This window comes from Hibiscus syriacus, unplaced genomic scaffold (assembly GCF_006381635.1).
Source record: "Hibiscus syriacus cultivar Baekdansim isolate YM2019G1 unplaced genomic scaffold, ASM638163v2 tig00110596_pilon, whole genome shotgun sequence".
Taxonomy (NCBI): domain Eukaryota; kingdom Viridiplantae; phylum Streptophyta; class Magnoliopsida; order Malvales; family Malvaceae; genus Hibiscus; species Hibiscus syriacus.
Genome location: NW_024062794.1, coordinates 318,339 through 345,434, shown reverse-complemented (window position 1 = coordinate 345,434; position 27,096 = coordinate 318,339). Strand labels below are relative to the sequence as shown.

Here is a 27,096-nt window from a genome sequence, read left to right as displayed (position 1 = left end):
ACATTTTTCTTTAAAATAATAGCAATATTGAAGCTTCCATGAAAAAAAGGTATATAATTTTTTTAATAGTTTCGAACGAATATAATATCTATTTAATTATTTTTTAACCATTAACAACATATACTCCATAAACAATAAGTTTAAAATATATTTATATACTATGAATATATGTACTCTTGTGGAAATCAAATTAAAATAATTTCTCTTAGCCCAAAACCCCAATTCCCCTCTAAGTGAAAACTGGTTGATTGGGTGCACCGAGGTCCCATATATTCGTAGCAGCACCGTCCTCAAACCTCTCTTTGTTAGAATCTTGACCTATTGCTGAGATGTCACCAGCCAGTCCAGCATGCCCCATTCGTTCATCCCCTGGTTCTCATCGTCTCTTCCACCATCAACACTCTCTATGCCCGTCTCACAAGCTTGGTACCTCACATTCTCACTCCCACTCTCACAATCCCTAGGGTACCCCATCAGTTGTTTGATCATTATTGGCTGATGATGAGACTCCGACGCGAGACCCATCGAGGACGGGTACTCGGTATAGCCGATAGCCGCTTTGTGGGTCGGCACCATGGTTTGGATTTGGAAAAGAGAATATTGAGACGTAGGTGCGGGCATGTGATGATGATGAGGATAATGAAGGGCTAGCTCGACCTTGTTTAGTTCCGAGCTCTGATGAATGGTGCTGTTGAGGTTGTATTGGTCGGTTGACCTGTGAAGAGGTTTTTCTTCTTGAACACCCTACAAACCACCCACCCATCTTCCTGCATATGCATGCAAAATCTTTATATATATTTGTTCATATCCAGGCCAGACAGGCCACCTGGCCTGTGGACCTGTCAAGTTAATGGCGTTAGCTATTAGAGAGAGATTACTAACCATGGGATTTCCTTGGGGATCGTCGCCATCTTCGAGAATATTGAGACGTAGGTGCGGGCATGTGATGATGATATGGACAGTGAAGGGCTAGCTCGACCTTGTTTAGTTCCGAGCTTTGATGAATGGTGCTGTTGAGGTTGTATTGGTCGGTTGACCTACGCATGAAAGAAAGTGGTTGAGTTTGGCTGCCGCTTGAAGTGGTGGTGGTGTTCACGTTCAGCTGTTGATCCGATGCGTTGATGCTTGACCCTCTGTTGTTGCCTAGTTTGAAGAGGTTTTTCTTCTTGAACACCCTACAAACCACCCACCCATCTTCCTGCACATGCATGCAAAATCTTTATATATATTTGTTCATATCCAGGCCAGACAGGCCACCTGGCCCGTGGACCTGTCAAGTTAATGGCATTAGAGAGAGATTACTAACCATGGGATTTCCTTGGGGATCGTCGCCATCTTCGAGACGGTATTCATGCATGATCCAATCGGTATTGGTTGCCCTATTCGTCCTCGACCATGTTGGATATTTACGGTCCTTGTGACTGAAAAAGTACCACTCGTTCTGCGCATTGATCCAATCCTACACCTCTCTGTATTATAATTTTAAATAATTATAAAAGAATTACAAATATTAAGATTTAAGCGCTTTAACGTAACTATCATTTGAATCCATCTAGCGATCTTAGTACGTTGGAAAAAGGAATATTGTTTTCCATATAGATCATGGGTTATAAAATAACGATCCCCATGTCCACAACTACTTAGAGATAATTGAGTCAAGCAACTGAAGCAAAGGGGAAAAAACATTTTACCTTGAAACTCCCAAGGTTCCATCTTGTTCAAGTCCACTTCTCTAATGACCCCATGTCCAACTTCTGAAACGACACCTTTTTGGTCAAGTAGTAGTGGAGGAGCTCTTCCTTCGTCGGATGGAATCTGAACCCCGGCGGCACACCGTGGTTCGATAAACCCATCCACCTCGTTTAATACCAAAATCTCGATGCTCAATTAGGAAGCTTTCTACTATAGCTTTTTTTTTCTCCCCTAAAACTCTCTAATGTTAACACGTGTGTGCATATATATGTATATATAGAGAAAGATGCAAGCAATCATTAAACTTTAGATTTTGTTTAAAATATAAACACCAATCATTAACTACCATTAAAGGATGGTGTTATGTTTTAAATTAATAAAAAAATATCTTTGGTCCCTCAATTGTGACTAAAGTTTTCTTTTGATATTTTTTTCAATATTTTTAAGTAAGAATTTAAAAGAAAGAAAAATTATATTTTTAAAATATATATTGAATTTCACAATTTATTTCAATTTATATTTATTAAATAAATGTTAAATAATTGAATCACTTCTCTTAAAAAAATTACTTCGGTTCCTAATAATTAAAATTGTTGAATTTAAAAAATTATATATTATAAATTATATAAATTTAATCATACTAAATAAAAAAATCTTTATAAAATAATTTGCCGAATTAATATTCATAAAGTTATAATTTAAAAAAATACTTTATAATTTAAAAAAATTGTGAATTTCTGTATATTTAAAAAAATATTTTTTAATTATTAATCAGAAATATTGAATAATATTTTATTTATAATTGAGAAGACAAATGAGATTATTTTATTAGTTTAATATGTCATTTTACCCCTTTAATAACAGTTAAAGATATCATATCTAAAAAGATTATTTTAACATAGTTTAGTGATTATTTAAAAAATTTATCCTACAAAATTAGGGGATTAATCATGAGTGATCTTTGAGTTTTTAAATATTTAATTAATAAATATAATTTAGTTAGTGATATGTTTTGGTGTGTCTTATTAATAGTATGTTTCAGTATGCGACGTTCTCCTAGACTCATCCATCATAAGTAAATTTTTTTGTATAACTATTGGTATCCACTTTATTAATCGATTAATTCAAATTAAACATTACAGAGACAAAACGATCCTCCCAATTTAATTTATTTTATTCACAAATGACAAAATTCATGTATTTCGCATATACTTAAAGGTTAGTATAATTTTCAGAGTGTTGATATCTTGAGTAATTAGTTTTAAACTTATTATAATTTTTAAATTTATTTTAATTTTTGATTCAGAAAATTCATTCATTAAAGTTATTTTATAAATGTATATTTGTAATTTCCAATGGTTGATTTTTTAATAATGTTTTTTAATTATTGATTGAGTATGCCATAACCAGTGTTTTGAAAATCGAACCGGACCGACCGGTTTAACCGGTTTAATAGGGAACCGTTGTCTAGGTCGGTTCAATATACATCGGTTGAACCGCTACTAGTGAATCGGCCGAAATCGTTGAACCGTTAGAACCGGACCGGCTGAAACCGAAAAAAACCGCCAATTTTGTTTTTTTTTTAAATTAAACCAAACGACGTCGTTTGTTAAACGAGCCAAGTCGAACTTGAGTATTGCTAAGCTCGACTCGAACTTGAAAACTTTAAAAGTAAGCTCAACTCGACTCAAACTCACGAGCTAAAAATTATCAAGTTCAACTCGAACTCGAAATATAATATTGAAACTTGAACTAGAAAAGGCTTGAACTCAAAAAAAAAATTAGAAGCTCGATTAAAGCTTAAAATTTGAGCTTGATTGAAGTGAAAGAATAGTTCACTCAATGCTCACCAAAATGCTCCATGATTAAGAATGCCAAATTACCTCTATTATTTATAGAAATGAGTTGAGATGCTCTCCTATGTTTCTTAGCCATGTGGGATTGTTTTGTTTTCATATTTTTACTCTTTAGACTTTTGGGATGCTCTTTTATGTTTATTAGCCATGTGAGATTGTTTTTTAAAAAAAATTAAACCAAACAATATCATTTTGTTATGATTTTTTTAGCCCCAAATTTATTTTTTAATTATAGTTATATAATTATATTTATTATTTAATATGTTTTACCTTAAATATTATGTTGTAGTTAATTTGAATCTTTTTGTTTCACTTGATTTTATGGGTTTTAACTTATATATGTTATGACTTGTTTTGAATCTGACTTGTGATATAAAAAATTATTTTATTAAATATTTTTAGTATTTTTATTTAATTTTTTAAATAATTATGACGTCGTCCTATTCTCTTGACCAATCAGACCAAATCAATCGATTAAACCAATGAACCGATAGTATAATTGATTCACGAATCGATTCGCTAACCGATCCGATTTTGAAAACTATGGCCATAACTACATAAAATAGTTTAAAAGATGCTCGGCGAAATGGGGGAAATTTTGGACTGACTTTGAGACGATCCCTTCCAAGTCGGAAGGGACGTTGCCTGCGGTGGATGGTGGGGCCACCGCTTTTAAAAACCACACACTTTTAAAATAGATATTGGTTGATTCAAGCCGACAAAAGAACCAAAATAATAATGAGTAAATTTTTAATTTCCAAAGTAATGTACTCATTTGATTAATTTTTGATATAGGGTATTTTTTTACAGAGTTTTGAGATTTTTTGGGGGTGTTCATTGTTAGATGAATTTCTAGGCGTCTTTAATAGGATTCTAAGGAAAAAAATTGGCTATTTTACACAAATATCACATTAACAAAAATTAATTGCTTGTTAGGTATTGTTTAAAAATATTTTACGAATCTAACATATTTTTAAATACTTTCTATAAAATTATTCATGCATTAAATTATATAATATAATTATATCTACCAATTATCACTTGACACTTTCTGATGCGTTTTTGACCATTTCAAAATCCTATACGTATATTATATTCTAGGAAGTAATTTAAAATATAAATAATTTTATAAAATATTACAGATCATCATTATTTTGAAAATAATTTTACAGAAAGACGCGATTCATGTACCGCATAGGATTTCGAAAAATATTTATAAAAATTTTATAACTAATATTTATTTTTCAAAATTCTATGCGGTGAATGTGTCGCGCCTTTCTGCAAAATTATTTTTCAAAATCCTATAATATACTATACGTATAGGATTTTGAAAAGGTCAAAAACGCGTCAGAAAATGTCAAGTAGTAATTGGTAGACATAATTGTATTGTGTAATTTAATGCATGAATAATTTTATAGAAAGTATTTAAAATATGCTAGATCCGTAAAATATTCTTAAACAGTGCCTAACAAGTAATTAATTTCTGTTAAGGTGATATTTGTGTAAAAATACCAACTTTTTTTTAAATGCTAAAGACGCCGGGATTTCCACAATTGAATTCACCCAAAGACGCCGAGAAATCTGATCCACCCCTGAAGACGCCGAGAGATCCCAACACCATGTAGAAAACAGCCTATATCAAGAATTAATCGGGTGACTACATTACTTTGGGAATTAAAAATTCCCACATCATTATTTGGGCACTTTTGCCGATTCAAGCCACGTTTTAAATGTAGTAATGTACACTTTTTAACATGTTCTATAGTATACGAATTAACTTATCTAAATGATTAAAAAAAATCGTTGATATTTTTAGATATTATAAGTTCAAACATCAACAATTACAATGATAATTAAACGTTCTTTATCAAATGATTGAAAGTACACAAAACATACTTATAATCACCTTTAGCTTAATAAAAAAAACCTATTTGATACATATTTTCCTCATCGATTTATTCTTTCAACTTATTTTTTTCAAAACCGCCATTGTAATTGGAGGATTATAATTCGAGCCAATTCAAAAAATTGATTTTTTATTCAATTTGACTCAAAAAAAATTGATTTAAATAATTTATAATTTTATAAACTCGATTCAATTCGAGAAAAAAATTAATCTCAATTCGAATTATAAAATAAAACTCAAATAAAATTTGAATCGAGTCAATCGACTCTCAATTTAAAAAATTTAAATAAAATTTCAATTTTAAAATAAAACTCATTAACTTTAATAACTCAAACTTTTTAAACTCGGAATGACTCGACGTTAACACTAACTACGACGATACACTACTTTCATACACACCATATCAACTTACATTTTTTTTCTATTAATTATTTTAATTTAATATTATAAAATAACCCACAATCGAGTTGATCCGTGAAATAAAGCCAGAAGTTTGTGATTTGAAGTGTGATTCCTGTTCATAGAATGAACTTGTCTTATTCATTAACTATATATTATCCATTTCGTCCTTATGAATTTACGAGAGGGACTTTTGTATTATTTATTTGGTAAATGATTACATGAGGTACTTGTATTTTTTTTAAATAATGTGTCCCTGAAATTATTTTTGCATTTAATACTTTTTAAAACTTAAAAAATAAATTTAATGTGATCATTTGATCAATGTTTGTCATCGTTGATCGTTACAATATTAACGTGATGATCTACGGTGATTGGTGACATGGCCAGTTACGTGGTGAGTAAGCTAAATTGATTTTTTGATCAAGTTCAAAGACCAAATTTATTTATTTTTAGTTTAAGAGCTTATTCAAATTTTTAAAATAAAAAATATTATAAATTTAAAATATAAAAATGTTCAAAGAATTAAATATAGTAATACTAAAAATAAAAATTAAATTACTAAAAATAAAAAAAAAATTATTATTTTTACCTTGAATCTAACTTGAATTTTATTTATATAAATATAAACTCGTTCATTTTCTACAAATTTTATTTTATATATTTACCTCTAACTATCTTAAACTCTAAAAGTCTTTCTAATTTGATTTCCCTCATTTTTATAAATTTGAATTAAATAAATATTATAAAATCTTATAAAAATAAATTCTAAAAGGTTATAAAATTAAAATTTATGTATAAAATATAATGAAATTATATAATTAAAAAATATAAAAAATAGTTATACAATTAAGAATAGTATTTTAGTGGATATAATATATTTTTTGGTATAACCACTTATTTCTAATTTATTAATCGACTAATTTACATCAGATAATGTAGAGGCGAGAGCAACCCTCCTAACCTAATTTGTTTCATTCACAAATGCCATAATTCAAACCATTTACATTTGCTTTAAAGGATCTAGTGTCTCATCCCACTTGACCAACTAGTTATTGATAGTGAATATAATATGATAGAGGGAGGTAAACTTCGCTTAAACTTGATTTTTAAAAATAACTAATTAGAAAATTGTCGTACCTACTAATTTCTGTTGGATACAACTCTATAAAGTCAAAGTGGATATGGAATTAACGTGTTTGAGGTATTTTTAATAACCCTTAATATTTATTTTTTAAACGTTTTCAAGGAATATCAAATTCGTCTTTATAAAATAAAAATAAAATGAATTTTACATTAGAATGGACATATACGAACATAACAATATAGTATACGAACATAACAATATAATTATACTACTAAATAAAATAAAATCCACATTAAAATTTGTCTTTAAATTCAATGTATTATTTAATAATAACATTTTCAATCTTAATATATATATTTTTAAATTTTTTAGTAATTGATTTTTATTTTTAGTATTTTTGTATAGTTTAAATTTAAATTTTAAATATGTTTTGTTAAATCAAATGAACCATGAGACTTAAAAAAATCAATTTAACCCATCTTTCGCATCACCAATCACCGTGGACCATCACGTTAGCATTATAAACTGTCATGTCAGCACCAAGTTAATACCATAACGCTCAACAATGAAAATCGTTGGTCAAAGAGCCACAATTAATTTATTTTTAAGTTTAAAGATCATATTAAATACAAAAATAATCCGAATATCACATTGGTTTATTTTTGAAAAAGTACAGGGAACTACGTACATTTTTGCCTATTTATTTTCATTATCTTTACAGTGGTGTTTTGAAAATTTTCCTGCTCACTTTGATTTGTATTACTTGTAATATTGCTTTTCTCTGCATCTTTTTAATTTAAATAATTATATTTACCAGATGTGTGTATTATCAATTGATTAAAAAAATTATAAATAAATATTATTTTATAATCAATCTAATCTAATAATTTAAAAAAATGTATATTAGGTAATTATATGTGCAGTGGTAAAACTAAGGGCTAGCATTAGTCTTGGTCTCTTTAAAGGGGTCAAATTTTTTTCTTTAGCCCTTTAGAAATTATAATTTAATATATGATCAAATTATTTCAAGCTTTAAAATAATAAAATTATAATTTCATCCTTTAAAACTTATAATAGTATAAACTAAGACAATTATAGATTTATAGTTCTACTCTTATAAAAAGTATTATTTAGTTTCACCTAAAAAGAATTACGTGAATAAGCTGCGAAGATTTTTCTTTGACACCTCTCTTATATGATCCATAAACCCATACAATACTTATAAACTAATTAAACTGAACAGGATATTACGCCCGTTTTGATTTAGGATAAAATACATAAATGATCTCTTAACTATAGAGTTTTATTTATTGAGTCATATGATTATTAAAAGATACAAAATAACCTCGTAACTATAGGGTGTTGTTTCAATGAGTCATTTGACAATTAGAAGTTACAAAATGATCATTCAACTATTCATATGTTCTAAACTCATCATTTTTCATTAAAAAATTGATGATTGTCTAAGCATGATGTTAACATGTTGATTGTGATATGATAAAATTATATTTTATTGATGTCTAATGGCACCGTCGTTGCTTTCAAGCATCAACTTGACGGTATAATATTTCAAATGCTGACTCGATGACATAATGTAAATAAAAACTTAATCCACAAAATACAACTCAAATAGTTCTAGGATAAGATTTTATCATATTATAGTGAGCATGTTAACGTCTAGCTCATACTACCGTCAATTTTTAACGAAAAATGATGAGTTTGGAACATATAAATAGTTGAGCAGCTATTTTGTAGCTTTTATTAATCTGAGGACTCAACAAAATAACGTCTTATAAATTAAAGAATTAATTATCAGATGACTCAACAAAATATCGTTTTATAATCGAAGCACCAACCTTATAGTCGTGAAACGATTTGTATACCTTTCCCTTCAATTTAATACATGAATGAAAACCCATCCCATTCCAATAAGCATGGTTAGTCATCCCTAATTGGCAATACAAACTATAAATGATGGTTTTCCATCCTTATTTGACAACCATTTAAGAGGAAAAATGAAAGAAAGAAAGAGAGTAACTCACACCACATTCTCAGCCTATTATTATTATTTTTGATTAACGTATTAAATGATAAAATAAAAAACTAAATATTTAATTTAAGCTTTTGATTTTCTGATATATTGTTTAAAAATAAACTTAAAATATAATTAAATTATTTGAAAATTTCAATAATGAATAATATAATCTCAAAATACTTTTTTAAAATATATTCTAAATTGATTGATAAATAAATCATTATCTACATTTTTTAATATTTTTATCAAATAATTTTATTTTGAATTATTAATCAAACCTTAGTTTACTAAATAATTTTTATTTAATTTAGTTTTCTATATAATATTCGTTTCGTGTGTGTATATATATATATATATATATATATGAATGAGAAAACAATATGCAAATGGAAAGGTATTTTACCCACCATTTTCAGTTTAATAAAAAATAAAAAATATCATACCATTCAAAACCCACAGGTTAACAATAATATACCCCTGGAGCTGAATGCAGTTTTATCACCCCTAATCGCAAACACAAACGACAAAGCAGCAGCCATTAAAAAGAGAGAGAAAGAACTCTACTCCAGTTTTGCTTAGATTGGTGGTGGTTGTAACTGTTGGAAGTGATGCTAATGGCGGCCTTCTCAGCCACGATCTCCGGCTCCTCACGCTTTCTCTCATCTACCTCATTGCCTAAGCGGAAGATCTCTGCTTCTTCTCCTTCTCCTCAATGCCGCTCCTTTCCTCTTCCCAAGCCTTTTCCTCTTTCCAGGTTTTCTGTTTATCCGCTTTATTTCTACTAACTCTATATCTTCTCTGTTTGGTCCTCAGGAAATGATGCTTACTGCTAGCCAAATGATATCTATAACGCGTTGTTTATCTATTTATTTCTTGTTTTTTCTGCTCTTTAATCATATTTGAAGTGTTTTTCCTTTGTAATGTTTTTAATTTCATGGAGGTAAAATCAGTCTTGTGTTCTTTCGATTATGATTCTATGTATGTAGCTTAGATTCAAGGAGATAAAAAATTGGACATAGATTGCTCTTGCTCCCAAATGTTGAGTTGATTTGCTTTGTTGCTTATAAAAAAGACAATAAAGAAAGAAAAGAAAAAGAGAGAGGAACAAGTGTGAATAATATTTTTATATTGTTTAAACTTTATGAATAACAAATGAACTTTTTAGTTCAATATGGATCGATTGTCTTTTAATTTATTTTTTATGGTTGAACTTTTTGCTACTTTAATTCCTGTATTTATGATCACGGTTATGTTTCTGAGCAAATCTTGAAAACCTACCGACTTACTACACTATGGTGAGTGCTTTTGTTTTTGATGCTTTGTGCCTATGGTGTTGTAAGGACCTTAATGCCTAGAGCCTGTCTTTTGCTATGGAAAACTGCGGTTGAAGACCTAGTAATATAGGCCTAGGCTATTGCTGTGATGAATGCTCAAATATGTATCCACAATTGAGAGTCAGCAAATTCAAACAACAATAGCTTGTTTAAACATTTAAGTAGCTCATATGGAGGATCTGGGTTTTTTTTTGGACTTGTCATCAAATAACCTGTCCTCTTATATCCCACTTGGCTTTTCTGTTATTATATTTTACTAAGACAATAATGAGTTTCTCTTATTATCTATGTATTCCAGATTAAATATTGGTTCTCGGTTGGAAAGAGGGAAGTCATTAACTATCTGTGCCCAGACTTCAGTATCAGGTTTATTTTACATGTTGTAGTTCTCTTTCATGTTTTTAATAACAAGTTTTGGATTCATTTCACATCTTTACTCTTGCAGTCTGTTCCATTTTTCTCTCTGGTACCTATCATTGATGTTTCTGCAACTGCTATCTGATATAGTCATTATATTAGATGAACTTCTATGGAATTTATTTGTTTCGTAACTTATGTAATTTATCTGCAAGTATGTGTCAATGGGTATTGAATCTTTCTGTTAATCATCTAAATGATAATCAGCACCAGAGGCAATTTTTTACAGCTTTGACTTTGGACTTCTGTTTTTTTACCTTGATCTACCTTTGTACTGCATTTAGATTTTCCGTGTATAATTTCCTTAAGAGAGAGGCCTGGAACTACTTTTGTCTTCAAAACGTAAAGAGTAAAAATAAGATAACAGAAAAAGAAGGAAATGGTGATGGTTTTTTAGTTTTTAATTTAACTTTTGTAATATTGTTGCTATATTAGCTCAGTTTTTGTCTCATCACTACCTTAATAATAAATACATAAGCTGAACCTATGGTTTAAATTTGGCACTGTATGCAATTTGTTCGAATCAACTCCAATAAACATCGAGACTAAATTTCCGAAATTAAACTATATAGGTTGACTTTTATATGTCCTTTGATCTAGTGCAATGACTAGTTCGTCTTTCAACCAATAGAAAATATCTGCTGGGATAAACATTGTAACTAATGTTGGCCTGATTTACATGATTACATACATCACATATTTGCTTAATCAAATGATGTGTAGGTTATTTAGTACTGGTTATTGACATTTAAAAGTTACATTTTTATTTTTCCTCATTTACAGATATCTCCGTAGAGAAATCGATGGATGAAGTAAATCTTCCCAAGGGAGACATGTGGTCTGTCCATAAGTTTGGGGGCACTTGTGTTGGGACCTCCCAGAGGATCAAGAATGTCGCGGATATAATTATTAGTGATGATTCAGAAAGAAAGTTGGTAGTGGTATCGGCCATGTCTAAGGTGACAGATATGATGTATGACCTTATCAACAAGGCACAATCAAGAGATGATTCCTACATCTCTGCATTGGATGCTGTCTTAGAAAAACATAATTCTACAGCACTTGATTTGCTTGATGGAGATGATCTTGCTACTTTCTTATCTCAACTGCATCATGATGTTAGTAACCTCAAAGCAATGCTTCGCGCAATATATATAGGTAGAACACTCTCTCTGACCTCTGTTCACATCACTTATAGACCAAAACGAGTTGGGTGATTAGTGCAGTTTTGTATGTTTGCTTGCTTATTTGTTTAAGTGAGTACAGTGTTGTTAATGTGCTGATAAATGTGTTTTTGATATGCTATACTAAAAATATTTTTCTCAGAAAGAATCTAATAAATCTTCAAAAGACTTGGTTAAATCAATTTTTACTTGTTTGTCTTTGTTCATAGGAGTTAAAAAAAAGCCACTAGTGGTACTGATGGCTGCTCAATCTATTTTCGAACCAGCAGCAGTTTCAATTTTGTAATTTTATCAAGTTCATTTGCAATGGTAATCATTGTGATTTTCTTTTCCTTCCCACCGCCTTCTGTCCCTCTTAACCAAGGACATAAAGATTTTCCAGCATCCAATCTAAATGTTAACATGCTCTTTACGAGTCAATCAATTGCATTCAAAATGTCATATATAGAACTTGTTTTCATTGTTATTGGTTTTTCCATTTCTTTCATGGGTTTTCCAACAAGTAATTAAACCATCGGTTAGTTTGGTAATGATTGGAAATGATGTGTACTAATTGTTTAGAACATTTTAAAACCATAGAACTACCATATCCCTTGAACAGGTATTTATGTAATTGATCTAGATCTTGACCTTCTACATCATTCTTTTGAAGTTCGTTATGGAAAAGGTTATGTTCTTTAGGTTAACCGTGTTTTTATGTCGCATATCTGTTTCTTTCCGTAATACGTGCGATCCAATGATTTGAGTAATTTCTTGATAATCTACTTCATTTTCTTCTTAGATTTGTTGTAGGGCATGACATGCAAGTGGGCATTAGAATTGGGTTCTAGTTGGTTTAGTAATGATAGAATTTTCAGCCTGGTCCAACAAGAAGAAGTAAAAAGATTAAAAACGTCTTCAAAATTTATGCGGATTATGTGTTGACATTGTAATTGTGTTGAAACAACTTTGATTACTTGAACCTTAATGCTAGATTTTTCTTTTCTCTCTCTGTTAGTGTTTTGCTTTTATTTATTTAGTTGTAACATGATCCTGGAAATAATTATATATAATTCACTTCAGGTATATGATTAGCAAAAAGAAGAATTTTTTTGACATGGTTAATTTTATTTTAAATGGGCCGGTTACTTTTACCACAAAGAGTTTCAGTTTTGGCTTTTCCTTTTGCATTTATTGTTTCAACTTTGTATTTTGTATAGATGCTAAGATTTGGCTTTATGTTGACTGCTCAGCTCAAAGAAATCTTATTAGCGGTCACTGTTTCCAGGAGAGGAAGATGAAAGGAAACATACATTTCCTCTCGTTGTTGTGATGCACTTATTAAGTTGTTTTCCTTTGCACTAGCTAAATTCCTGAGCTTGGTTATTCAAAGAATTGTGTTACGTTCATTTTCAGGTCTTGAGTTCTAGATTCTAATTCATGTCACTTTTATTGAAGTTTTCTATTACCATAGTTTGATCTTGACAGTCTTGTGGTATTTTTTATTCCTTTTCTTCTTTTATAGTATGACTAATACTTCTTCTAAAGGATTATTTCTTGTCATGTAAACTTACATGCTTATCTTTTCCTCCTTTTCAGCTGGTCATGTCACAGAATCTTTCTCAGATTTTGTTGTTGGACATGGGGAGTTATGGTCTGCTCAAATGTTATCTTATGTTGTTAGAAAGGTATGTGTTTCTATTTTTTTTAGCTATAACTTTTGGGGATGTTATCTGATGAATTGTGAAATGAACTTTGGTACAGAATGGGATAGATTGCAAATGGATGGATACAAGGGAGGTACTTATTGTGAATCCCACTAGCTCTAACCAGGTCGATCCTGATTTCATGGAATCCGAAAGAAAACTGGAAAAATGGTTTTCGCAGAATCCATCTAAGATAATTATTGCTACTGGTTTCATTGCCAGTACACCTCAGAATATTCCTACAACTTTAAAGAGGGATGGAAGCGACTTCTCTGCTGCAATAATGGGTGCTCTGTTTAGGGCTCGCCAAGTTACAATTTGGACAGATGTTGATGGTGTCTATAGTGCAGACCCTCGAAAAGGTAGGCTCTTGGGCTTTTGTGTGCATTCGATCTCATTACCTCCAATCCTTTGGCATTGTTTATAGAGGATAGTTTATATCTCATTAATTTTAAAGTGGTTTGTTTATGTCGTCAAGTTATCCTGACTTTGACTGTGAGTACAAGCGCTTTCTGCTGGAGGGGGTAATGTTATGTATTCTCTAATTAAGTCTTAGGTTTCTTGATTGTGATTTTGTTTCTGTTAATTTATTTCTCTTTTAGAATTGGTTTCTTATTTATGTTATAAGATTGGTCCTTATGTATGGAATAATAAACCCTAAGTAAAGAAATCTGGGACTCTCTGCAAGGAGTCCCAAGGTTTCAATCTCCCTTTGATGAGTTGAATCGTCAATGACAATAGGTCGTTACAGGGATTGAGGTAAAGGGAAGACAATTGACATCGACTTCCCTGTCTATTGCCCCATGACATGATCCTGTTAGTATGTTCTTAACAACACAATGTGAAGAAGAAAAAGACTTGTTTATTGCTGTATTTCTTCTTTGGTACATGCATATATAGAGGAGTAAAGATGAAAATCAGCAATCAACTATAATTTCTTCTGCTCTTTGTTTAACAAAATGTTTAACTATCATTAACAGCTTTAACTAACTCTAATGACTTATCTAACTACTAAAAGCAAATCCTATTCAGTCTTTATGTAACCAGCAGCACCTAACCTCCAAACCAGCATCACTGCATCAGTTCCAGCTTAGCATTTGAGCCACTAACTTTTAACATGCATCAGACGAATTCTTTAGAGGGAGAGATTTATATTTTTTGAATTACTCGTCAAAAGAAAAGGATATTAGTTTTGTTTTGATCTCTTTTTTGTATAATTTTTCATAAAATATTTATTTAAAATTGATGGAAGATGATAGCATATGTATTTCTTTCATTTAAAATCTAATAAAATACTGATTTATGAATTAGGCTAGATGTGATCCTCAAATTTATGTTGTCATGAGTTCCTTACAATTATTTTCCCTTTAAATACAATATAAATTGAGGTTTGACTGTGATGTTAAAGAACAATTTTTCTCTTGCAGTAAGTGAAGCTGTGATATTAAGAAAATTATCTTATCAAGAGGCATGGGAAATGGTAGGCCTTACCGCTCTTTTTTATAACTGATAAAGTTTCAGAACTTTCTTGATATTTTTCTAAGATAAATTAATGTAACCACGCAGTCATATTTTGGGGCTAATGTTTTGCATCCTCGTACCATTATACCTGTGATGCGATATGATATTCCAATTGTGATAAGGAATATCTTCAATCTCTCTTCCCCTGGAACAAAAATCTGCCATTCTGCAAGTGAAGATGTAGATGGTCAAATCCTAGATTCTCTAGTCAAGGGGTTTGCAACTATTGATAATTTGGCACTTGTAAATGTTGAGGGGTATGTTTTCCCATGTGATTTTCTGCACGTGTTTGGTCATGTTCTGTTATATTATTTCATATTTGTCATATTTATTCTGAACCTTTGATTTCTATTGGTAGAACTGGTATGGCCGGTGTTCCTGGTACAGCCAGTGCCATTTTTAGTGCTGTGAAAGATGTGGGGGCTAATGTCATTATGATATCCCAGGTGCCTACATTCTCTTATTCCAGTTATTGCTATTCTTGTTATGCATGGGATGCTTATTTCTCAGTATTGATGCAGGCTAGTAGTGAGCATTCTGTCTGTTTTGCTGTGCCTGAGAAGGAGGTAAGAGCAGTTGCTGAGGCTTTGCAATCTAGATTCCGACAAGCTTTGGATGCTGGGCGTCTTTCACAGGTGCTTTTCAGTTTAAACATACATGTGGACTTGGTTATCAGACGAGCATAGATGATGTAGCAGAAGTAGGGTAAATGCAATGAATATAAGATCTTGAGGGGAAATCAGAAGATGGAAGCATTAAGGGAGAAGCGGAGGAGATTTTTATTGAAAGAGAACTAGGGGAAAAAACTAGCAAGTCAATTGAGTGAAATTCAATATTCAATATCATAATATCTCAAATATTAATCATCCAAAACCTAATTGAAACTAAAATAACTTAGCTGTTTATAACTAAATTCAGAACCCTGATAAAAAGATGCAAATTAAAAAATATATTAAATAACCATGTTCTAAAATATCAATAAAAGTTAGTACAATATATATATATATATATATATCAATAATAAAAATTACAAATAACCCATAAATATAAAATTGAAATGAAGTCGTAGAAAATTTCATCTCTCAACTAGCATATCTACGTTCTCCATCTATAACAGACCGTTGTTATTTTGGTTTGATTGAGCTCCCATAATTTTGTGAGAAGGCTGCTGTTACACACAATGTTTCAAGAAAACCCTGAGTTCCTACCTTTCTGGGCCCTCCATTTCTTGTATCAATAGAGACAAGATAGATAAGAGACTAACAATGCATATAGGTACATTCTTTTAAGCTTGAAATTTGTATCATAAAAGTCTGCATTCTCTTCTTACTGAAACACTTAATTACTGAAAGAAACAAGTAAAAATTGGACACGTCTCGTTCTCACAAATATGGAAAACATAAACTCTTGTGTTAATTTCTTTCCTATTTTTGAGTGTCTGCCCCTTTCGCAAGCTTTTTACTAACATTCCAAAATCAGCTTAAAGATTTTCTAAAACTAGTACTGTTGTGCAAACCATCATATATAGGTTTTTCAAATTTTTGAAAGGCTGTATAGGTTTTGGATTATTGATGTAATTTGGCTTTTGGCATTTATCCTAGGACAACAATTGGTCTAATTACCAGGGAAAGCTGTGAAGAATTTGCTGAGAAATCATTAGGATTTATCTAGGTCCTGGGGCTTTGGCGTTATAATTTGGGTTATGGAAACTAAAAATTGTATTTGTTCAGAACTCACTTTGTTGGTTGAATTCTGAACATGCATAACAAACAGTGTATTTGACATCTTGCTTATATTTCTAATATAAAATATCTTCATGTTTGCTGTTCTGGGCATTATCTAGTGTATTGGTTGCAGCATCAGGCTTGATTAAACATTGCTGACCTGTGTATCTGCATTGTCCTCATGGGTTAAATTTTGCTTACTGTTTCAACTCAAAATCTTTTCTTGGCTGCTTTATATATATATATATATATATATATATATATATGGAGAAGGGTCCAGTGTTATTTATTTTGGATTCACTTACCTTTACGCTGCATTAGTATGGTCCTATTTGTCTACTTTATTTTCTCAAATAAGTGGTCCTTCTCAGGTTGCAGTCATTCCTAACTGTAGCATATTAGCAGCTGTTGGCCAGAAAATGGCTAGCACTCCTGGAGTCAGTGCAACTCTTTTCAATGCTCTGGCAAAGGTATAAAGTTTCATATATATCCTTTCTGACAAATACTTTGTTTTCATATGTGTGTATAACATTCACATTAGAACTTACTATTTCCTTTTTTCCCTATCTAATATCATAATACAGGCTAATATCAACATTCGTGCTATAGCTCAAGGTTGTTCGGAGTACAATATCACAGTAGTTCTCAAGCGTGAAGATTGTATAAGGGCTTTAAGAGCTGTGCATTCAAGGTTTTATCTTTCAAGAACAACCATAGCAATGGGGATAATTGGACCTGGATTGATTGGTGCGGCATTACTCGATCAGTTGAGAGATCAGGTGTAGTATCATAAGAAGTACTATTTATTTATTTTTCTTCTGTTGCTAACAAATATTTGTATTTGAGCATGCAATAATTTTTTTTTGTTACTTCAATAAATACATTGCAGAAGTAAATCTAAAGATGCAATAACATATGAAAATCATTTATTCTACTTGATAACTATATTATTTCACATTTTTTGTGTAGTAGTTGGTCCTTGGGTTAACCTTTGTGAATATTCTTGTGATTGATCAGTCATTTTGAGAAATGCGGATGTAATTGAGTTGAGTCACAAGTTACTCAGCTGACTAGCCAGTCGCTTTTACTTGAGTTGGCTTCTATCGGAATTGAGTAACTGGAGTAGCTTGCATATAAAGTCAAGCTTGGGTACGAGAAATGAAATGCAATCAAGCTTTAGTCAAGTTAAAGTATTTCCTAGGCCATTTCAATTTGGTTTGTTTAGATCCCCAGTGAAATTAAACTACCATTGTATACATCCATTTAAAAGTCGGCATTCTTTGAACAGAACAAGTTAATTTCTATCAAAAAACAGAACAAATTAATTGTTTTGACCTAGGCATCTTTGGGTTTGCTCCGGTGGCAGCAGTATTGGCTAGGGATGAGACTTTGCTCATTTCTGAACTTATTGAACCCGACTGAATGGTTGAACTTTTTTTGGGCAGGTAGCAGTCCTCAAGGAAGAATTTAATATTGATTTGCGTGTTATGGGGATTACTGGATCAAGGACAATGCTTTTAAGTGAAGTGTAAGTCTTGAGCATTCATAGAAATAGTCCTACTTTCAGATATATTTTTAAAATGATATTTAGGAAGAAACCATCTTGTTCACTCTCGTTACAAAATTAAATTTTAAAAATATTTAGAACTGCTATTATCATTGTATGAAGTTTATGGATAATATATGTGCCTTTAAGTTCTTTAGTGCCTGTTTGCAGTAAATTAATTCCATCAAATGTTCTGCAATTGTTTCTGTCCCATTGATTTGAAGAATATCAAATTATTGATAATGAATTCTATAGAATAGTGGTTTTCATTTTTTTTTTTGAAAAACATTCTTTAGTGTGATTTGGGTATTGTATTGAACTAGAAATAATTTCTTTGAATAAAATGCTAAACTCTAAAGAGCCAATGTATCATTATTCTTCTTAACTTGCACTACAATGAGACTATATGCCTCCTTTGGCCTATAGTAGTTGGTTTGACTTGTGAAGGATTTAATTTGGTTCGTCTTTAAATATTTCTTACGAATACGAAGAGAGTTCTTGGAAGCTTAGAGAAAACCTAAAATTAATCATTTAATTTGACATATATGTGCTCTACTATTTAAAGTTTCTATTGCCTTACAGATTTATCAGTTTAATTAATACATTTAACCTGTCATTTGTATCACAAACTACATTTTACCTCCTTTTACATATATACAAAATTACGAATTTACCATGTCATAGTCAATGGCCCTTGTGTTGGTCTTCTAGACTTTTCTTCTGTAAAGTGTTTTTGTAGTTTCTCATTTATACTTTATCTTCTTTTCTCTGAATCTCGTGTTTTACAACATAAATCTGCCGTTATTGTTATTGTAATTTACATGTTTTCCACTTTGTCTCCACCATCGAACTCACTGTTTTCTCCTTCAATTTGACAATTGGTACTTGTTGATGAAGTGTTTGTTTTGTCGTATTTTACCTTTGATTTCATGTTTTTCCATTCTGAATTATGTTCCTACGATTGACTCGTCCCTCTGTTGCTGCAGTGGCATTGACTTGTCAAGATGGAGAGAACTTCTGAAGCAGAAAGGACAAGTTGCTGATTTAGAAAAATTTACTCAACATGTGCATGGAAATCATTTTATTCCAAATACTGCTCTGGTAGATTGTACAGCAGACTCTAATGTCGCGAGCTGTTACCATGACTGGCTGTGTAAAGGGATTCATGTAATCACTCCAAACAAAAAGGCCAATTCGGGGCCACTCGATAAGGTAATATCAATTTTAGTAATTTTGGCTATTAGAACTTGTAAAAGTTCAATCTTCCTTTAATTCATTAGTGGCTCATCCTCACTGAAAGGTTATTTGGATGATGTTTATGTACCGGTATATATATATATATATATATATGTGTGTGTGTGTGTGTGTGTGTTACTAAAAATGTTTATCTTAATGATTTTGCTTGGTGCAATTTGTTTCAGCTTAAACTTTCTATCTGACTGCATCTTTCACTTTTTTCTCTAATTACATTTTATATTACTGGATTTGTCTCTCTGCTTTGTTGATATGCTATTTGTGTGAAACACAGTACCTAAAGCTGAGAGCTCTTCAGCGGCAATCCTACACACATTACTTCTATGAAGCAACTGTAGGAGCAGGTCTTCCAATTGTTAGCACTTTACGGGGCCTCCTTGAAACCGGGGACAGAATATTGCGCATTGAGGGCATTTTCAGGTGAGTTATGTTTTCATGTAGTTTTATATCTCCTAATGTGCATTATTTGACTTTGACATGCTTTATTATTACTTGCAGTGGCACTTTGAGTTATATTTTCAACAACTTCACCGGTACTAGAACCTTCAGTGAAGTGGTGACAGAGGCAAAAGAAGCAGGTTATACTGAACCTGATCCCAGGGATGATCTTTCTGGAACTGATGTTGCAAGAAAGGTAAGTGTTCAAATTTTCTTTGCTCCTTTAGTTATATATGTAATTAAGTTGATGTTGTCTCTGACAGTTATGAAAGGGGTTTTTAACGAGGCATCCAATTCTTATAAAAAAATTGACACGTGCAGAAGGATGTATAGATAAGTAGGCTTCCTCAAACATAGAGAACTTAGCTTGTTTGAAATGTATGCTTTAATTCATTCTAAGTAATTGATATTTCATCATCAGTTTAGCATTGTATAAATCAACAGACATTAATTGGAATGATACATTTTGTTAGTGTAAAAAGAAGGTTATTTTGTTGAATAACTTGTATATAACTATAGTACAAGGCTACAAGCCCTAGGTATTTATATACCACCAGGGAAAACAATGAAACTATCTAGAAAATTCTTCTAAATCAGTCCTAAAAATCAAGATTAAAATTCATTCCTAAAATTTAGTCTAGGAATAACCATGATGGTTTGGAACTGTCATTTCTTGCATAGTTTAACTGCACCTGGTCTATGCTCACTGCATTTTGATGAGATTGGATTCATATGTTGATTTCCATTTTGTAGGTGATAATTCTTGCCAGAGAATCTGGCTTGAAGTTGGAACTTTCTGATATAGCTGTTCAAACCCTGGTTCCAGAACCACTGAGAGTAAGGGTTAACTTTTCCGTGTTACTGAAAAGAAATGATTTCGATGCCTAAAAGACATGATACTTTCATTTGCCTTTGCAGGCTACCGCATCTGCTGATGATTTTATGAAGCAATTACCTCAGTTTGACACAGATATAACCAAGGAGAGACAGGATGCTGAGGAATCAGGGGAAGTAAGTATTCAGTTTTGGTTTCTTTGTTTTCCCTATTTTGTACTTGTATTATAACACTCTGACAAACTTTCACCGTGCCTGTAAATGCGGATAAAAAATTATTAAAAAAGCAATAGCAAGGCATGCTTTGAGATGTGCCTTAATGCAAGGTGACTAGGAACCTGTGTTTTAAAAGAAAGACATAATATTAAAATTAGCCCCCAATATTTACTAAAATGGTTATTTTGGACCTTATTCTTTTTTTTTGGAGCATTTTGCCCCCCTACATTTCCTTTTAGGGGCAAAAAGGCCCCTAACGTTTGATCGAATGGTCACTTTGGCCCTTATTCTTTTTTTATGGAGCATTTTGACCCTCAACATTTCATTTTAGGGTAAAAAGGGCTCTATTTTGGAGCGTTAACAGCTTGCTAACTAACGGTTTTCATCCATAAATGGGGTTTTTGCCCCAAAATTTAACATTCGGGGGCCGAAATGCTTCCAAAAAAAAAGAATAGGGGCCAAAATGACTATTTAATCAAACATTAGGGGTGCTTTTTTGACATTATGCCTAAAAGAAAGGTGTCAGTTTATGAAAAAATTTCTTTCTATTTCAAGTCGCTCAAAAACGGGGGCAAAAGTGAAAGTAGTGTGAGGTATACAAAGGAATTGTTTGTCTATTTCTTAGCTGAATTCCCACGGACAGATAATTTAATGTTGCAGTGATCATTAATTTTCTTAAAAATTGTTTCGAATTTTTCAAGGTTGATACAACTGTTATGTTGTTCATGTTTATTTACTAATTTTAGGATTGATGCTAAGGAGATGAATGAATGCATTAGAGAACCTTTCGAAAGTCATTCATTCTAGTAGGAAATATACCTTTGCCCTCCAACTGCTGAAAAAGTTGATCATGAAAATTACCAGAGTTTTGTGGGTTAGGATTCGCAAGGCTTTTCATTATTCAACAGTCTTCTCTTTCTGTTGTTGTTGTGTGCGTGCTATATATAATGTCGAAATTTCTCTGAAGGTAATTCCAAAATCCTTTTTGATTCGAATCATTCTTTGGCAGGTACTGAGATATGTTGGAGTGGTGGATGCCATTAATCAAAAGGGAGTTGTGGAGCTGCGAAGATACAGCAAAAGCCACCCATTTGCACAGCTCTCGGGATCCGACAACATCATAGCTTTCACAACTACAAGGTACAAGGAGCAACCATTGATAGTCCGTGGTCCAGGCGCTGGTGCCCAAGTTACAGCTGGTGGAGTATTCAGTGACATTTTGCGGCTTGCCTCATACCTCGGTGCCCCATCGTAGGGATGTTGAATGCTCCGATTTAGGGCACTCTTTTGTCTTCAGTTTTACTGCCGCGTATGTTGATTTAGTGTTTAAACTCCAACTTACACAGAATTTCTTGAAAAGTTGAAGCTCTTTTTAATTCAGGGGTTTTGGACTGAATTAGTGATAAAATAGTGCCAGCTATGATGCCACCCACCATGTTTATAAAGAACGAAGCAGCAGGTCTTTTGGATTGTGGAATGGAAATACAATTCAGTTAAAGAGATTAGATCAGGGTTCCACCAACGTATTTATTACAATAATTTTGGATCGACGTAAAAAATTTATTATGTAATGAGTTGAATGGGGTTGAGGGTAAGATCTATCGAGGCTCAAAAGTATGGGAGTGTCGGATTTGGGATTTCGATTGCTCTTTGGATCTTTAGTAAATTGGGTGTTATTTGAAAGCTTAAAGGTGGTTATTTTGTGAAATGACTTAATGTGGAAGATGATGAATACTTTAACAAAGCAATATACTCTTGGTCTCACTTCTCGTGAGATGAGAAACATACAAGACATATCGTGAGTTAATTGAGTTTAATTTGGTCAAAGTTTAATCAATACTCGAAGCTTGTTTACAGCACTTGTTTACGGCTCTAGTTGGAGCTGTATTAACTTGTTATCCTTGTCCTTTTTATAATGCCGTATATTCATTTGTAATTTGAGCTTTGTTAAACCACATGCTGTATGGACCAATATAATAATAATTTTATTGAACTTTACATAATACTTCAATTAACATCATTGCTGACAATGTTATTTATTGCCCACAAATAAACAATTATATTTTCCAAATTTAAAAAATGCTGATTCTTTTAAATATATAAAACTCAAGTTTTATGTATTATTACAATTACATTAGTTCAATCTTCTTGCTGTATATACAATACACTTTTATTTCATACTATCTAATTTTGAAAATTGTCCCTTTTCTGGAATATTTTTCTTTTCCATCCCACTTTATTGCAAGCTTTTATCAAGCCAAATTTTGTTTACATAACAAACACTTACAACAAGTCTGAATAACAGAAAAAGTAAACCCTACAGTTAACACTAGCTGTATTTCACATGAGTGAACGACACACAACTAGACCCCTTCTGTTGGCACTCTTCACATCAAGATACCACTCGATATTTAACCATTAAAATCACCCTTCTGTAGGCACATGAAAGTCCATGGGCATGAAAAACATTTGATTTGATGTAATGATACTTGAGACAAATATTTATGCAAAAATTAATCAATTAGACACTTTGTGATTCATAGTTTTCAATGTCTAAATGCTAAGCACTAACATGACAGGGATTTTCCATTGGGATGATTCATTTGAGTTGTGGTTTTTGCATAAAATTTGTGACGACTCTCAGCTGATCTTTAAGGCTAGACTGTAGCTCCTTGGGGTGGAGTACTTCTGGCTTTTCTAAGACTTTTACAGTAGATCTTGCTGCAAAATTGATCTGCAAGAGACAGAGTAGAAAATGGTGGTAACCACAAAGAAAAGGCTATATGACATGTGATAATATTGGATGAGTGATTTAGAACAATTATTTGTGATGCTCAAAAAAATAAATATCTAACATTTCATTCTCCATCAAAGATATTATGCAGCAAAGTGTCAACCAATTCATAAATAATATTATACAGGCAATTCTCGATTGGTGCATCAAGATGCCAAGCATAATTTCGAAAAACAAGACAAAAATGTGTTTAAGTTTTGGCAGATACATAACAGTTAAGTATGTGCTCTACAAGTGGAAGCAGTCCACGGGGAAAAATACCTATTTTCAGAAAAAAAGACTTGCAATTTCCAAACAAACCATAGTTAAGGCATTCAAAGGGCAGGCCTCGTTGTGCTCTTACAGAAGCAGATCGTCACCCTCTTAGCAAATAGTAACTTTCAAGTTGGTTTAGCTAATGCAATGATATAAGGTATCATCAATAAACCATTTATAGTTCCCGGGTTGAACATGAAGAAAAAAATGTTTAAGGGTTCACGTATTTGAGTCAATCTTATTTCTACGTATTTGAGTCAATCTTATTTCTACCTTTCCTTGTTCTCCGCTTCTTAAAAGCCGGGCAATATTTTTTTCTAGGCATCATAATCATATTGCTAGGCAATTGTTCTCCGTGTAAGAACCACATATCCAAAACTTTTCTCCTATAAATATGCAGTTGGAAAAAGCAAGGAAGTAGTACAATAATCATCTAATTCGACTTCCTCAGCATCTTGCTTATTCGAGAGATAATCCTTAGTTGTGCACCTTTACACCTACCATTCCTTGCGTCTAACGAATTAGTTACCAGCAAATGTGTCAAATGAAAATACCAAAGGTATGAACCCAAGTTAACATTTAAATTTATGACGATAATTCTGCTATGACGATCGACGACATAGGCAGTCAGTGAGGAGACACTAGGCACAGTACCGGAGCAGCTTCAATGAAAAGCTAAATTCACAACTTAATTTTTTATAGTTGGTTTTTAATTCTTCCTATATATAAACAACCTAATCCGACATGAAGCTATTACCTCAAACATAAAATCCCTTTCGTAGTAGATACAATCATAGCATTTCACCAATGGAGATGATCCAATACAACAAACATAACATGCACAAGTTTTGTACAAATCAAAATCAGTAAAATTGGTAAGCCAAGAACAAACAATTCTACTACTTAATGAAATATAATTTTTCTTAAGAAAAAGTTGATAGCATCCATACCGAACTTGAAGCCGTTTTGAAGAAAGCTTTTGCTAGAGGCACTATGCAAAACCTTTTGAAAATGAAACGAAAAGAACCAAAAACGACAGAAAAAGATGATTAAACAAAGCAATTCCCATTATTTGATTCGATAGGGGAAGAAAGAGGGAAAACTTACATTCCTCGGCCACCAGAAAGGGCTTCTTCCGATGGGTCTTTCCATTCATCAAAGCTGCACTCAATATGAAACATATAAATAAAATTCTTGGAAATTTCAAAACTAAAACAGCGAAATTACATATACAGAGAGAGAAGAAGAAGAAGAAGAAGAAGAAGATTTGAAGGTCTTACACCCAGCCATAACGGCGGTCGAATAGCAGGCGTTTCGAAGATGGTTTGCTGTTTGTTAACTCCATTCACGACTTTTGTTTTCCCTTTCCCTTTAAGCTCTTCTCCTTCAACCTTTTTTTTCCCCAATTTTCTTCCACATTCCACATCAGGGGTTTGGGTTTTGAATTGCCTAAATTCACTATTTGACCCTTATATTTTATCAGTTTTCTCATTTTGCTGCTCATTTATTTTTTCTTGTCTATTTTGTGCATAAACTACCATTTCCCCTCCATTTCATCAAAAAAAAAAATCCAACTACAAGCTAACGTTGAAAGGGATTAAATTATCAAACTTCTTAAAATCTAGATTTATTAAATATATAAATTCAAAATTTAAAGAGAAAGAAGGTCTAATTTAACTAATATTTTGTCATTGATTATCCATAAAAACACAACATAATATCAAAATTAATCCCAAAATGTTACTAACCTACTACAAGAAAAATATATATCTTCATGGATATCATATTTTTCTAAATCTGAAATTCAATGAAGATTTAAGATGAATTCCAATTTTTTTGACAGTCTTCAGTAAATTATGTCTGCTCCTTTGCCTACCAATTACCCTACACATCCAAAAAAAAAAAAACTCAAACTCCTCCATCCAAAACTCCACAAAGAACTCAAACTCCTTCAAATTTACAAGGAGAGAAAAATCAGTCCCAGGAGAAATTACACAATTTGGGAAATATTAAGAATTGGAATTGAATATAGTTGTTGATGAAAGTATGAAGTTCACTCATAATTCGATTTCTTTTGTGTATAATTTTAATATACCTATTTCTGAGAGTAAAGGGATAGAAAAATGTATAAGCCATCGTATACAAAGATACGCTGTATATGAGAAATTAATGCCTTATTAAAAAATTTAATTGCTAAAATTCATAGTATTCAAATTTCACAATCAATACATGAATAAAGGACCCTTGGTGAAAAAAAGGTGATTGATGAAGAAGTAAAGGCCTTAAAATCAGCAACACTTGGATTCTTGTCAAGTTACCACCAGGAAAGAAAGTAGTGTGATTGAGGAAGAAATAAAGGCCTTAAAAATTAGTAATATTGAGGTAAACTTAATGAAATCACATACGTAAATGTGAAGGATTAGTCACGTTCTACGAAAGATTTTAGGCAGTCTTCCCATATCACTTACTAACATCTTGAGGTATACTTAGTTAAATTTGTTGATATATCGTAGAACCCATTTGGTGAAGATATTAGTCGTATGTTATGAGCTTTACTCATATTTTAGTAAATTATAGATTTATTCATTTGTTAAGAGAAGAATTGTTCATTCTATTATGTATTAGTTTCAGATACGTTCGTTAATACTTAAATAATTAACTTCATTGTTGATATTTTTTCGTATTCAAAATTATCTATTTATTTGTATTATTAGGGGATAATTCGTAATGCAAACAGTGGAAGACTATTTTTAGAGATCGAATTATTCAAATTTAGGGAGTAGTCGTATTGGATAGTTGTAATTTTACAATCTTACTCCTATACTACTATACAATTGGGAGATTAATTTTATTATTGTTCTTTCTTAACTATTAATAACACATATATAATAATACAATTGCTCAAACGGAGAATTTAAA

The 27,096-nt window shown here is 31.8% G+C and overlaps 2 protein-coding genes and 1 pseudogene across 2 annotated transcripts; 1 reads left to right on the top strand and 2 right to left on the bottom strand.

Moving 5' to 3' along the window:
• Nucleotides 1–318: 318 nt before the first annotated feature.
• On the bottom strand, nt 319–12,291 carry LOC120133757 (annotated as a pseudogene).
• Nucleotides 9,488–22,524, top strand: LOC120133797 (bifunctional aspartokinase/homoserine dehydrogenase 2, chloroplastic-like). Its single transcript, XM_039150312.1, has 18 exons — nt 9,488–9,729; nt 10,608–10,675; nt 11,510–11,884; nt 13,489–13,577; nt 13,654–13,957; nt 15,023–15,075; nt 15,162–15,373; nt 15,475–15,562; nt 15,638–15,751; nt 17,212–17,310; nt 17,425–17,619; nt 18,286–18,368; nt 19,373–19,598; nt 19,915–20,060; nt 20,139–20,274; nt 20,832–20,915; nt 20,997–21,089; nt 22,138–22,524. Exons 1-18 carry the CDS (start codon nt 9,584–9,586, stop codon nt 22,381–22,383), a joined length of 2,757 nt encoding a protein of 918 aa, XP_039006243.1. The 5' UTR covers nt 9,488–9,583; the 3' UTR covers nt 22,384–22,524.
• An 888-nt stretch (nt 22,525–23,412) lies between these two features.
• LOC120133752 lies at nt 23,413–25,597 on the bottom strand. The gene is made up of 4 exons (XM_039150271.1): nt 25,458–25,597; nt 25,285–25,338; nt 25,128–25,179; nt 23,413–23,862 (listed from the first exon to the last, which is right to left on the bottom strand). Exons 1-4 carry the CDS (start codon nt 25,520–25,522, stop codon nt 23,728–23,730), a joined length of 306 nt encoding a protein of 101 aa, XP_039006202.1. The 5' UTR covers nt 25,523–25,597; the 3' UTR covers nt 23,413–23,727.
• Between the last annotated feature and the right edge of the window lie 1,499 nt (nt 25,598–27,096).